Source organism: Diadema setosum, chromosome 5 (genome assembly GCF_964275005.1).
Source record: "Diadema setosum chromosome 5, eeDiaSeto1, whole genome shotgun sequence".
NCBI classification, from domain to species: Eukaryota; Metazoa; Echinodermata; class Echinoidea; order Diadematoida; family Diadematidae; genus Diadema; species Diadema setosum.
Window position 1 is genome coordinate 7,084,114 of NC_092689.1, and position 15,545 is coordinate 7,099,658.

At 41.1% G+C, this 15,545-nt stretch overlaps 2 protein-coding genes across 2 annotated transcripts in view; both read left to right on the top strand.

The window, feature by feature from the left end:
- The window catches only part of LOC140228459 (collagen alpha-1(XII) chain-like), a 39,495-nt gene extending 39,239 nt beyond the window's left edge, over positions 1-256 (top strand). The window contains exon 33 of the mRNA XM_072308673.1: positions 249-256. Coding sequence (XP_072164774.1) covers positions 249-256 — 8 coding nt within the window. The remainder of the gene's footprint in view (positions 1-248) is intronic.
- Positions 257-1,060: 804 nt separating this feature from the next.
- LOC140228460 (fibronectin-like) lies at positions 1,061-15,444 on the top strand. The gene is made up of 14 exons (XM_072308674.1): positions 1,061-1,270; positions 1,711-1,989; positions 3,090-3,335; positions 3,971-4,261; positions 4,804-5,070; positions 6,745-7,026; positions 8,482-8,739; positions 9,940-10,221; positions 11,620-11,847; positions 12,559-12,834; positions 13,593-13,853; positions 14,182-14,457; positions 15,042-15,293; positions 15,425-15,444. Exons 1-14 carry the CDS (start codon positions 1,186-1,188, stop codon positions 15,442-15,444), a joined length of 3,303 nt encoding a protein of 1,100 aa, XP_072164775.1. The 5' UTR covers positions 1,061-1,185.
- Positions 15,445-15,545: the final 101 nt, after the last annotated feature.

Sequence of the window (15,545 nt, forward strand, 5' to 3'; positions counted from 1 at the left end):
GAGCATTTTTGAGGTTTTTGTGCGCGCACTAAAGTGCATGATCTAGTTTCTGCAAGGGCGAGGCACGCCACGCAGCTAAGGGTTTATGACGTAACAGAGGCGTCTATATTGGGAAATTGGGCGATTTTTCAGTTAGTGGAAATCACTGATCCCTCTAGGATAGCAAGATCATTGGTGGAAAGTAACTACTTGGCAGAGGTCTGCGCTCTCAGAGGTCTTTTCTAGTTTTGACTCATGTTTTCATTTAGACTCGTGATTGGATTTCAGTGTGTTAGCATGGTAATAATGAATACAGCATTGAGAATTCAAAATTCATGTCACGGTAGGGTGTACGTAGAACACAGAATGATAGAATTTGGAGAATAATAAAAATGATTTGAAGAGTGATCATTGAAATGCAACATTGAAATTGAGGACCCTGTACACTAATTCATCAAACAAAAAATTCAATTCCTGCTAAATGATTGTCTTGCAGTGTCAGTCCCAGTCTTTTGTTGTTGTTTTTTTATGATCCAAACTCCAGAATAATGTAGAAAAAGAAGTGATCTTTCAGAAAATATGAAAAACTCAAGACTGACTATGTTTACCCATTACACCTATTTTGAGTCCTCGCACAAAATCAGTGCATGTGACCTTTTTTTGGTTTTGTGATGCATGGTCACAATAGCTTTCCTCAATAATTGTAGTGATTACTTTAATTGTCCTAAATTGTTCAATTGTAAAGCTGAGCAGGAAGAACAAAAACAGAATTGGGAGAAACCAAAGAGACATTATACACCCCTGATTATAGGAACCCTGTATCTTTGGCATTGTAATTGAGTAAAACGTGTAATTGATGCCATTACTGCTGAAACATTCAGTGATAAAGATCGCTTATAACACTGTCATTTCAACCGATGAACAATATAAAACTGCTTGCAATGTGTGCCGGCTAAGATGTTAGCTAAGATTACACTGTGCGTGAGAGTGTATTTCTGTGTGTGTTGTCTGTGAGCGTGTGCATGCGTAGGTCTGTATCGTAACTCTGTGTGTGTCTGGCTCAATCCTCTCTCAGTGTCGGTGACAGGCAGTGTCCAGGTGTTCCACTACAACACCACAACTATTGCCTTCTCCTGGCCCAACGTCACATACGCTAACATCTCTCTCGTGCCAGACGATGGCAGCATTGAGTTGCTGGAAGGTAATATGAGCGCCCTCGCCACAGGGCTGGTCCCCGGCCAGCTATACAACATCTTTGTGTGGACGTTACAACCCGCAAAACAGAGAACAGGTATGTTATGGTGTACATTATTGTGAGCTATTTTCATAGTCTATAAGCGAGGCATATTCATAGACAATACAATCCCTTTATAATGAATGTGGTTTTACCAAAATTTTTATTGCAGCAAAGTTAAAATTCAGGTACAGTTGAAATTGTTAGTATTCAGATATCTTGGTATTAAGAGATATTGATTTGTATTACACATGTAACCTAAGTGCTTTGCATCAGCCCTCTATATTTATTTATTAACATTCATATTTTTCTTCATTAGCCATGTTTATTTAAAGTTTGCAAAACTTTGTGTTTGCTGTTGGATGACTTTGCTGCATTTTCAGTGTAAAAAGGTCACACATTACCTTTTGCCATTCATTGTCACTATTATAGCAGAGCATGTTTGTCATGCTCCTTACATCAACACGTTTATTTATTTCTTTTTCGTCTGGCACCAGTTCCCCTCCCACCCGCCACCCTATCAATCTGTGAGAACGCCACGACTGTCTTCTCCATCTGCATCATGTTCTCCCCGCCCATGAGGGGCGAGTACGACTCCTTCCAGGTGCTCTACACGACAGACTACGATGACTGGGAAGGATCCGGGATCATAGACGACGTCACGGGCAACACCACCGTCATCGACGATCTCAGTCCGGCCACGAGCTACTGGATCCGGGTCAGGACGCGGAGCGGGATGGAGCTCAGCACGGCAGAGGAAATCCATGCATCCACTTGTGAGTGCTTGCAGGCTTTTATTTATCAATCATCCGTAGAGCATTTTGCATCGTCATTGTGCAACAGTTGCTGCATTGGTTGTACATGTCTTGTTTGTGTTGTTTTTCTTCTTATTTTTCTTATTCTTTTTTGTAACAACCTAATATATGAAATGTATGTAGAAATTAAGACTTATGCATGTATTATAAAAATATTATATTTTATGTGTATTTCAGTTATGCAATTGTATTGTGTTCTATGCGTGTGACTTCTTAATTCACAAAGTGGCTGAAAAACGGCCATCTGGCTCAGCCCAGTACCATGACCAAATAAAATGAAAGCTGAACTCAATGAAAAGGTTCATATTACTTGCAAGACAGCTGTCACAGCAAGTAGGACAGTGGTTAAGTGTAGTAGTGGGAACAGTACTCTGCATGTTTTGTACCTAAGCATTTCATGTTTTAGACATGCCTTGTCTGCTTAATTCTATTCGATCATTCATTGAAAATGGAACTAACTTGAAAGAAAATGCAGAGTTGCACACAGGTTTCAAATATGAGGGTTTTGTGGTCCACTCTAGAACATAACTGAACAAAAAAATAAAATAAATTAATGAGTATAAACATATTTTTAAGAGGGGTTCAATGTCAGGGTTTTTTTTTTTGTATGCTAACAATTGAGTTTTACATGAGACTTTTTGTTGAACTATTGATTGCATCAAGTTCTATGGTTTAATAGCAAAATGTGTACAGCAGAGACTACGTTTTGTACATGTGAAATTTGTATGGAATGATAGAGACTGACAAAGTTAAGTTGCTATTAAATAGACTGCCTTTTTTCTGTGAAGTCCTCATTTATATAGTACTGACATAATTTGATAATTGGAAGCTGTTTCTTTGCTACAAAACAGAGCAGAATGTTTCTCTGTCAAATAATTCAGGAAAAGCTTTCAGTGAACTGTTTTAGTATTGGTATGAATATCCTCAAATTATCATTTTATTTGTTGACAGAGACTATTGTCTGTAAATGTAATCACTTCTTCACTTCTTTGTGCCCTTGAATTCTTCCTTCTCTTTCTCACTATCTCACTCACACACACACACACACACACACACCTCAGTGTCAGTGGAACTGGGCAAGGTAGAGTTCCAGAATGTGACCCATTCGTCCTTCCGAGCGTGGTGGCTGCCCATCACAAACTACACGGGCAACTACACAGCGGTCGTCCAGCCTGGCAATGTCACGGCTGTTGTGTCTGCGGAATCACCGTCAACCTACTTGTTTACAAGTTTACCATCTTCTACTGTGTTTGAGGTGCAGGTCCGGACCACCATAGGACTAAACTCAACAGGCAGTGTCAGAACAGGTCAGTATAACTTCATTAGAATATGAAGTTATACTTAGAATCTTACTGTATACCTTTTCTTTTTAATGCCAATCTGTGACCTAATTTTGTTGTAAAATGCTGTGAAACCAGTCATTGACTGTGTAAGAGCGCTATATACATGTAAATGATTCGATTGTCTTGTATTGATTGTATAATTATGTATATTTTATCTCTAGACCACACCCCCTCCCATTTTTGTTTTTCAGAACTACATATGTACCACTTGAACATGGTACACTTCCATCGTGACAACTGAATTAAAGTCTGATTGCTGTACATCAGTCAATGTTTTTTTGGTTTTTTTAAGCAGATTTAAGGACAATGTGCATACCAGGTAGGTTTAGAGTGAACCACTTACCACCACTCCCCCCACATAAAGAGATACCATAAATCTTTGTCTGTATTATAGAAATCTGTAAATAATTTTTTAAAAGATATATAGCTGAGTGTTTCTTGGTTTTGTATTTTTTGAAATGATTTTGCGTGGATTGAGCATGTAATCAAAATGGGTTTGTTTGTACACTCATTTCGACAGCTGTTCTGGTTAATCGGAGCTATTGTCTATAACCAAGTTACTAATTTTGTTGATTTGTTTGTTCACATTGACGCTGTAGGACCCGCACCTGTCAGCAACGTGCAGCTCAATGCTACCGGCCCCATCTCGCTTGCCGCTGGGTGGGACCCTCCCGACATCATCACCAGCTTCAACGAGCTCAGGGTGGTCCTTGAGCTTGGGGGCGAGGAGGTGTTAGCCGTCCAGACTCCGGCCAGCGTCACCAACTACACCTTTGACTGCCTGCAGCCCGACACCGAGTACACTCTGAGGATCACCTCCATCCTCTTGGCAGATGGCCCTTTCGAGGAGCAGGAAACTGAAGCAGATGATCAACCCTCAACAGAGACCGGTAGGTTGCGATGTAAAATCATCCGATTTAAAGAAGTCGTCACATGGCCTACCGATATCGGTTACAGTGGGCCAAAGACAAGTAGCATCACAGACAGCTTGTTCATTTGTTCGATTGCGTGCATGCGTTTGCATAAATGTTGGAAGAGAAAAAGACATTCTTCGTATCGTATCTCGTCATATTGCAAGTCATACTTTTGGACAGTGAGTCTATTACTTGTGAACTGCATCTACAAAAGTGATCAGTGATATTTTAGTAATCTGCACGGAAATGTGAGATGCGTACGTTTGTGATTGATGGTGAGGTTGTAGTTGCCTTCATCTCATGGAGTGTGAAGTAAATGATGATTGTATATACATTTACATCATTATATTCATATCTTTCTTCATCTTTCCCCGTTTCTTCATGTTTTCTCTCTGTATTTCTATCACTTTCTCTTTCCTGTCTCTTCTCAATGCCTGTCACTCCCACCCCTCTTCCTTTTGTTATATCTCTCGCCATCTCTCCCTCTCTTTCTCCATGTCTATTTTTATCTTTATCAGACGAAGCGAGAGACGAAGAAGATCCGTATGTCTATGCTACGGGTGCAACTAGCCTCACTCTGCACTGGTCCAAACTTGAATTGCCCGGTCACGGTCTCTGTCTCGTTGAGTACTGCCGCCAGCTCCTGGACAGTCCCCGCTGCGTGGTCAACGGCTCGGACATCTGCAGCTGGGAGGTGGAGTTTGGAGGTTTGGATCCAGGACAGCTCTACCTCCTCTACACCACCATCAACGGCACTCTGACTGAGTTAGAGACCGTGCGCACTCGTGAGTATTACCAGACTACGATTGTGAAGTGGCACTTGGTTTGTGCATGTGTATGTTCATTTGAAGAATTGAGATGAGATATGGATTGCGGCTGAGGTGAAGTACAGTGTGAAGACTTGTGGCAGCCGAATATCTGATAGTCTGATATCTGAGGTGAAGTACAGTGTGAAGACTTGTGGCAGCCGAATATCTGATCGTCTGAAGTAATAATGATAGTAAAAATGTTGATAATGATAATAATGATAATGATGATGATGGTGATGATGATAATAATAATTTTGATGATAATAATAATTATGATAATAATGGTGATGATGATGATGAAGATGATGATGATGATAATAATAATAATAATAATAATAATAATAATAATAATAATAATAATAATAACAACAACAGTGATGATAATAATAATAATAATAATAATAATAATAATAATAATAATGATAACAACAACAACAGTGATGATAATAATAATAATAATAATAATAATTATGATATAATAATAGTAATAAAATCTAGTCTTTATATAGCGCATTTCACACTAAATTTTAAGTATCTCAATGCGCTTTACAGACTATTATTACCCCAGTCACTGGATGTATTATTTCCAACCAGCACTGACAGTGCTCACTCTCCGCTCCCTGGGGAGCATTCCAGCCAGTTGCAGCCATTTTTCAGGCTCCGACATACTGATCAACCAACATAAACTTTTTCATCCTACCGGATACCCATTTACTGTATACTTTCAGATAGAGAGCAGCAATGTGGATAAAGTGCCTCGCTGAAGGGCGAACGTATCGGGCTTTGCATGAGCTTGAACCCACGAACCCATATCACGCTCATGTGATTCAGAGACAAGCGCTCGTATCTACTCAGCCACGACACCGTCACAGAGGTGTCATGGGAGACTACTGTAGAAGTGGAAATTTTTGTGGTGTTGAAATTTTTGCGATGTTGACATTTTTGCGATGTTGACATTTTCACGCATTTCGTGCAAGCAGAAAATAGTGCGGAAATAAAGCATGTAAATATTTTTGCTCGCCATATGTTCCAGTAGTTGATGTCTCGATTCCACAATTATAAACGTGCAAAACTCTTCTTAACGGGCCAAGTGCAAAAAATCAGTTGCGCAAAATATCCACTTTTACAGGAGTTGAGACAGGATGAGTCCCGATGGGATTGCTCAATTGGACTGGGCATTGATTTAGATTTGACGAGAGGAAGCGATGTGAGCTGCCATGAGGCAAGATGAAGAATGAATTTGACTCAAGATATGACATAAAGATGAGATATACTGATGTATTTGGAATTGAACAGGGTGCATGATTTGCAGTCAGATACTGTATGAAGTACCTATTGTCGTGACTAACCAGCACACTAAAGTTGTTATTTACTGAACCTGTTTTCAATTGTAATAAATAATCAGTAGGGGAACAGCAGTAGCAAAGGAAGTTAACTTTCAATAACCAATCACAAATGCTGAAGGACCTTGTAGGTTGCATTGTGAATCATTGTGTGACTGACCAGCAGGCAACAGGATGCAGCCAAGGTTTGCATAGAATTATAAATTTGGTGAAGTGAAAGTTGAAGCGAAGTGATACCATTGGTCAATTTTCTGAATGTCACACTACTGCATGTATACTGTGACTCTGCCTTGCTTTTTTCATACAGGGCCTCTTCCACCGGGATCAGTGTCCGTCACTGCTGTCAACTCGCGCCTGATTCAAGTCAGGTGGACTCCGCAGCCAAACATCCAAATGGTCAGGATCTCGTACTATGAGACCGAGGGTGCTGGAAATGGGGACACCTTCACAACGCTCAACGACGGGGAGTACGACATCCACCAGCTTGACTCCAGGACGGAGTATACTGTTGAGCTGCAGAGTATTGGTCGGCAAGGGGGTACAGAGAATGCACCAGACAGCAATGTTGTTAGAGCTGTTGCCGAGACGGGTGAGTTGGTGGAATCTTTCATATATTTGAGTGTAATGAGGTATGGCAGTCCAGTTTTTGTCTGCTTGAAAATACCAAATGCTTAAAGGGTTTCACATATTCCTATAAACATTTACAGCCCAACATTCCACCGTCCACATTTGGGATGTGTATAGCCAGCAAAAGGACTACTTTGTGGTATATCAATGTGGGTTTAAGTGCATAATATTTGTGGTTGCAGAATTGTGTGATATGTTTGGGTCTATGGGCAGATGCAAAACCTTGATTACACCACTGACCTGTTTCCATTATATCTTAACAGTTCCTCTTTTGGCTACATAGATGATGTTGATTGTTATTTACCTCACTTTCTTCTTCATCTGTTGCTGCTTATGACTTGTATTAGCATTGTTCGGATTCATCTCCACAAACGAAGAACAAACCTGAGGTTTTCTCAATGAATAATTGAAACTAACTGTGGTAGAGTTTTGGAGACTCTGAGAAATATCAACTCTGCCATCTTGACACTCTTGTTCAACATTTCTTCAGGGGCATATAGCTTGTGAAGAAATGACTCTGCCATCTTGTCACTCATGTTCAACATTTCTTCAGAAGTGTGCAACCCATGCCGTCAATCCCTCGTTTGAGGCAAGACCCCACTTTAAAGAAGCTAACTGGGGTGCTATACCCCCCTAACGATTCTTCGTTTGAGAGTTGGGAGTCGAAGTACTTGTCCATTGCAAATTAACTTTCTGCTCAGGCGTGACAAACCTGGAGGCCAAGCCAGGGTTTAATGACCACAGCAGCTGTCGTATTACGTAAGAGCATGATAAGGATATCTGCCTGTGGCACACCATTCAAAGTGAACTCAATTTTCTCTATCCTTTCTAAAGTTTTCAATTTTATATTCTATTGAGAAATTGTATGGTCATCCATTTTACATTTCGAACGAAAAACATTGACCCGTAAATAACGAAAATACAGGAATAAGAAGGAGAGCATTGCCAGTTTGCCGGTGCTGCTCACTGTTGGGGATAAAGTACAAGCTGTGGATGAGTTGGGGAGGTGGGCTGCAGTACAGGCATGCTCTGTCTGCATACGCTGAATGTCTACACTCACACACACACACACGTACACACACACACACACGCACCATGGAGCTACATAGCCCAAAACCAAAACAATCTCCTCCTCTCGCGGTGCCCCCCCCCCCCCCCCCCTGTGGCGCAGTGGCGATGACTGATGCTTAGATTAGGCCAGGGTCAAGAAACAGGTGTTTTATATCTTTGGTTTTTAAGTCATTGATTGCCAAGATATACACTGGCATTATTTACGGGGGTGTAGCCTCTTCAAACGAGAGATTTGCGTCATGCATCTCAAGAATGTTGTGCTAAAATCCATGAAACTGTCGTCTGACCAGCCCAATTTGTAAACTGGTTAATCAAAGGCCCGACTCATTACCTTTCCTCTGTGCAGCGGAGCGAGTTTTGACGGATCTGTCGGTACGCCCCGACTCCATCACCCTCCTGTGGAACGAGCAGGCCGACCCAGCCGACTTCACGGACTACCTCCTTGAGTGGGGCAGCAACACAGCGATGATCCCTCAGGAGGCTGATTCCACCTACGCATACACCATCTCCGATCTCGTCGCGGGAGAGCTATACACCTTCTCCCTCTACCTCCGGCCTCTTGTGACTTACCCAGCACCACTAGAAGTGGTGACATTACGTACAGGTATGGGGAAAATTTTTGACCTTTTCAACAAAAAAAAGAAGCCTCTTGTGGAGTAAGACATTTCATTCTGGTCTTTAACCCATTGATGACAAGTCTTGATTATACTCGGGCAAGTGTTTCGGGGAAATATGTGTTGTGGCAAAATCAGTCCATCTTCAGAGGGTTAAAAGTCATATCTCCCACAGGTTAGTTATTGCATGTGTTCATATTCCATGGCCAACATGTAACTATTGCTAAAGCATAGCAAAAGGATCATGTATTACACTGTATCTGCTTATTCTGTATTCATATTCAAATTTTGTTGACAAGACCAAAATGGAGGCAGATGTTCACATTTTTATCATGTTTCTGAAAGACATCGTCAAATTTGTCACTAAATCTTTCAGGTATTCGCTGAAAAGATTCATCTGATTGGAATATCAACTGGTTGAAAGTTCATGTGGTCGCAATCAGTTACAAATTACCTTTGCTTGATGAGACTTTTGCCTTCTGGATCTGTAGAAGGATCTGTATCCAGTAGGCGAAAGTCTCATCAAGCAAAGGTAATTTGCAACTGATTGTGACAAAATGAACTTTCAACCAGTCTTTCAGGTATTATCGCAAGGGTGATAGACTAATATTATGTATTTGTACTAGTGGGCACCATTCCCCCCTGTATGGGCCCCCAGGAAACTTCAGTGTCCCCAAATCAGAAAATCTTTTAATCTTCTTCTTTAAAACCAGAAATGCATTGTGTGAATACACTCATGAGGGTACATTCAAGTTTGTTTATTGCAGATCCAGATGTGGGGCCCCCAGTGGGCCAGTACCAAATTAGGGGCTAATTTCACGTTACCATGTTCTTAAAAATGCATAGTCAATCAAGGAGACAGACAAAAAGAATGTAGATAGGAAAAGGGATAAATAGATAATAAATACTAGTAGGTTGATAGATAGATGGACAGGTAGAAGGATAGATAGGGAAAGATTGATAGATGGATAGGCAGAATAATAGATAGGGAAATAGATGAATAGATAGATAGACAGATAGAAGAATATGTAGATAGATGGAAAAATAGATCAGAAGGTCAAACTTTTTATGCATTTTTTTTTATGTTTACACAAAGCCAATACAGTAGGTAGGTGAGTATGGCACATAAATGGCAGATATAGCCTTCAACCAATGTTCTGCAATGGTATGATACAACAATTTGTTTTCAGAGCCCAATCCTCCGATGAACTTGCGGGCACAGGATGAGATGCTCTCCTCCTTCCGCTTGGTGTGGGACCTGCCCGCAGAGGGCCTGTACCGCGGTTTCATTGTGGACATCGATCCACGGCCCAACCTCCAGGACCTCCCTGCCACAGTTGGCGCGGACATCACCAGCTTCACGTTCGAGGGACTGACCCCAGACACGCCATACACGGCAGAAGTGACGACCATCATGGGGTTGGAGGGATTAATGCGGACTAGCGATACAAAGACTTTTAACATCGAAACAGGTTTGTGGTGAACGGTCTTCATTTGTATCTAAAATTTCTTTGTCTCTCTGTCAGTCAAACCTAAATACTCTGCAAACCAGTCTTAACTATCCTTTTCTATTTTGATAGGGACGTTTAAATTGGGGGGGGGGGGTGAGAGATGGAGGTGATGGCATGTACAAAATCATTATGCTTCTATTCCAAGAGTAAAGGAGAAAGTATGTTGCAGGGTCTGCCATTTAAGTGGGTGTCTGTCTGCCTAGCTGTTTGTCCTCTCATCTTGATTGTTAGCCCAACTTACCTGTCATCAAATAAATTTTGAATGTGACATGATTCAAAGTCGGTCAGTCAAGGGAGAAGGTAGGTAGAGAAGGGAGAACATACATTTGTATAGTGCGTATCAAAAAAAAAAAGGAAGGATAATCCAACTTCAGACGCTAGTATTTCATAATTTCAACTATGGAGAGTGCAATGTTGGTTGGGAGGAAAGGGGAACTCTTCTTCTTTCCATCGGTACGTAATTGTGTAAACAAATGGCTTGCATGACTGAGCATGTTAACTTATAAATACAGCAATGACAAGTTGCACTTTTTCCAAGTTTGAGTATTACCACAAATGAACATTGAATGTCTTACTGACATGGATGAGATTTTTCACTGAGAGAACAAATGAACAAGCTAGTCTGCATGAACTGCAATTCAGGGTTTCTCTTACCATTTATAGTTCATAACCTTCAACATGGCCTCCTGTCCAATAGCCTGGTCCCTCTGTCAAAAGGCCAACCCACAAAGTCCATTTGTTCCTGTTCATATTAAAGGCATGGTCTGTTGCTGCGAGCTACGTGTATGTCTTTAGTATAAACAGAGAGAAATGGACTGTGTGAATTTGCCTTTGTAGGAGGGACCAGGTTATTGCACAGGATGGATACTACAAGTGTAAAATTCAACGCTTATATGCAGGTAATTGTTATGCTAGAAGGTATTCTCCAGTGAGACTAAATCTTAATTAAGTTGCAATTGCAAGTGACATTATGCTGTCTGCTTGGTGGATGTATGAAATAGGAAAGAATAAAGATCACAACCACCAATGACACCATTTATTGAAAGCAACTGAAGATTTGAGGCAAGATCATTGCTCTGAAACATTTTTTTTTTTCTTCAAGTGAAATGAAATACAGTACAGTGGTGGGTATGTACACTGTATCGTTTCCCTTTCCCTGGTAAAGCATTACCATAGAGCAACTGCTTCTAAGTAATTCATTTTACAGTGATGATTACCCAGAGCACTTGTGCACAGGTACTAAATATATTACAGTGTAATGACAAATAAGCGCCATTCTGTGTAATGATGATGTGGTGTCATAATGGTGATGATGTACGGTTACAACAGGGTTGTCCTCTAATTCAACCCATTTCATAGATTCTGGTCCAGGAGACGATTTGTACCTTGTCAGTATTGGCACAAATGAGGCTGTCGTCGGCTTTTCTCGGTCTATTTCGGACTTTGACTTTGGTTGCCCCATGTGTGCACGCCAAGCATCCGACAATCGCCTGAACCTCACCGAACTCGAACCAGGCAGGGAATATACACTGGAAGTGGAGTTTAACGACACAGCTGTTATAACAGGAGAGCTGACGTTCACCACAAGTGAGAGTTTTTTTTTTTATCTTAGACTCGGTTCAACTAAGCACTTTGTCTATGAGGATAACACAGCATTCGAAGATTCACACTCTTTTTGAAATGTTATTTATCTATATATATATTTTTTTTTTGGCCACTTCCACTTTTGTAGATCCAGTAGCCAAGTAGAGTCTACGCTGTGCTTGTAGAGATAAAACAGTACTTTTCAGACAACATTTATCAATGCTGGTTGTTTGACTGATGGCACTGTGTGTTCATGTACCATTCATGTCCCTTCATCTGTAATGCTTTCTTGGTAATGCATACTTTGCATCAGAAAATCGTCATAGTTATTATACCGTAGTTTACCACAAATGTACCAGAGCACACATGATTTTATCTTTATTCGTTTGTTTGTTTGTTTGTTTTTTGCATGGTTTGTTTGAGGGTCTTTGTTTTGAGGAAAATCAGAATTTTACACTTTTTTTTAATCCTAGGTGTTTCTGCAGAAACAAATGTGTTATCCATCTTCATGTGGGAACGATAGGATGTGAGGGTTGAGTTTCAAAGGTAGATTTCGCTTTGGGCCAAATGTTCTTTTGGCTTATAGCTGGCTGTGACTGTTACAGATTCTAACTAAAATGTTGTCTGAGGGTAGAAAGCAGCCAGGGAACTTAATTCCAGAGTACAGCCTCCAATGTGTACCAACTGTCATGACCGTTCTTGTCTACCACCCAGTACCCGAAGAACCGCGTTTCCTCCGCCTGAGGAGGACGGGTCCATATTCCATGGAGTGGGAGGTGGACACTTCCCTTGGCGGCCAACTCTATGACCGGCTGCAGGTCAGCTACAGCCCGGAGTCCATGACCACACCCTCGCCCTTTGACATCAGCCGATGTGATGACGGCCTGTTTGTCCTGGAGGGTCTGCAGCCTGACACAGAATACCAAGTCTCGGTGACTGCAATCGCAGGCAATGCGAGAAGTCAGCCCCGCACTGAGTACAGATTCACAAGTTAGTGTATTATTTCATCGTTTGGCATTCATATGCACACTTCAGTTCAGTTCAGTTCAATGTAAATCACCATCAGGTTGACAAAGTTTGCATTACAAAAAAAAAAAAAAAGTACATAGTATCAAATATGACAGTGGCAAAATCATGAGAAATACAACAGTGGGCTTGTTGAAAGTGATTCCTCTACAAAAATATGATGTAAATACATGTAATCGTTTATGTAAATATAGACGACCTCTGATGCAGAAGTCTCATAAATGTATGTCATAGAATCAATGGGGGAGTGATAATGGGTCTGAGATTTATATCTGTGAATATTCAGTGGGGACCTGAATTTGATTAGCAGCTGTTGGCATTATGCACACCTATCACACCTCCAGTTCACCTGACCACGTAACTGAGGGTGATGGACTTATCATGTTACCCTCTGGGACAGTATTCTAAAATCCTTTCTAGGAAGAAATTTCTTCCTAAGTCGTGATTTTTTCCGAAGTGGTATTCTGAAAATCTTCCTATTAGAAAGATTTTCAGAATAGTACAGTGTAAGTGTTTTCCTAAACGTAGGAAGAAACTTTGGAAGATTTTCAGAATACCACCCCTGGTCTTCTACTTTTTGAGATCACATACATTTTGGTGAATATACATGTAACCAAATAGGTCTCTCCTTCTTCAGTTCATGCAATAAAATTTTATCTGACTTTTACAATTGAATTAAAAGATACTCTCACTTGTCACTATCTCACATCCCGTGCGCACAGCCTGCCCTGAGCCCGGAAGGCTGAACCTCGTCAGCGTGGGAACCGATGCGGTCACGGCTGCCTGGGGCGCCAACGATGCTGCAGAGGACTACATGCTGTCAGCACAGTTGAACGGCGTCTCGGTGCAATCCCTTTCCCTTCCTATCACCTCACTGACTGGAACACTCACAGGCCTGGCCCCAACAACATCCTACATACTTCAGCTGTCAGGGACCGTTGGTTCAGTGTCCAACCGACTTGATTCTCTAAACTTTACGACATGTGAGTTCTTGCATAATACAGAACAGAACAAACAAGTGTTGCTTTTGTTGTTGTTGATGGTTGTTATTATTACTGTTTTGTATTTTGCTTCTCATTGGGTTTTTGTTCTTTTGTCATTGTTGTTGTTCTCATGATCCATCACATGCACAAGAACTTTCAAAGGAAATGAACAAAGTCAGGTTTGTGTTGCAAGATCCACTCATAGAAAGAAAGAAAGAAAGATATCTTCAGGTATCTCTCCATTGGTGTCAGATGCTCAAAGAGCAAATCATGCGTCGACCGACATACATAGATTTTAATCAGAAATTTTTTTCATTAATACCACCAGTGCCGAGCGCTCCCGGAGCCATTTCCCTGGAAACCTTCACCCAGACCAGGCTAACTTTCAGCTGGGATGCTGCCGCCAACACTTTTGATCGTTACGAGATCTTCCTGGTGGCGAGCGAGTCCACCGCATCCCAGCGTCGCGTCGGGACTGTGGCCCCCACTGAGGAGCGCATGCTCGAGGTCGGCGGACTACAGCCCGACACCTTGTACAACATTCAGATCTATGCGGTGGCCGGTGATCAGCGCAGCTTGCCATCAGAGGAAGCCTTCAGGACCGGTGAGTCAGAAGTGACTAGAGCGCAAGTCAGAAATATTGAGTATTTTCACATTTTCAATTTTAGAATGTTCAATATTCAGTGGAGATATTCAATGTTTTCCTATATTCTAATATTCAAAAATTTTATATTCAGAGGAAATATTAATTTTTTTCTAAATTGATAGTGGTTCAAATATTACTCAATAACTTTCTTCAGTTGACTTGTTTTATATTCTTGAAAAAAAAAGGAATGCAGAAATAAAATGAAGTAAAGAAATAAAAGATTAAAAAATGACTACCAAACAGGCCAGTATGTGATGTCAGTGCTTTGTTGCAAAAATTTATAGAGCATCAAGATTTGGAAGAAGCATACTCTACAGAAATCAGTCACTAGGGCCGAGAATTCATCACGATTGTCCATGTTTTGTGGGGGTTCAAAACAAATGCACTGAAATCACATTAGATGTCCATGTCCATTTGATGCAGTGGTTGCAATTGTGTGTCAAAGTTGACCTCAATTTGATGTGTAGACTGTTCATTATGTCATAGAAATTGTGTGTTTTAATAGCTGTTATTTACTTTAAATTTTGATTCCTAAACTGTAGCTGACGAGATCCTGGAATTTGAAGACGATGGGTCTGCAGTGGTAGTAACGTGGGAGGAACAGGCTGATGCTGTGTCCTATGAAGTCATCTACACCACCACCAACCGAGACACCGTGCCCATGGCACTATCCACCGTGTCTACCTCTGTGCAGCTAAACAACACAATACCTGGTGCCATCTACAGTTTCACGCTAGTTGCTCTTGCTAACGATGACACTGAGACGACAGTTGCCATATCTGACTACGTCAAAGGTAAGTTTCTTTTTTTTTTCCTTCCCCTAAACTTTTCCTGAAAAGCTTACCACACATGTACATGAATATTAACAAGTTGTACCAGATTCATATCTTAGCGAAATTCCCCCTTCTTATATTCTGGTATTCAGAATGGAAAATTAGAATATAGAATGCTTATATTCAAAGTTCTTATTACATTTTCTTTCAATCAGCACCACTGACACCTTCCAATGCCTCTGTCATTCACGTTGGCACCACTACGGCCGTGAT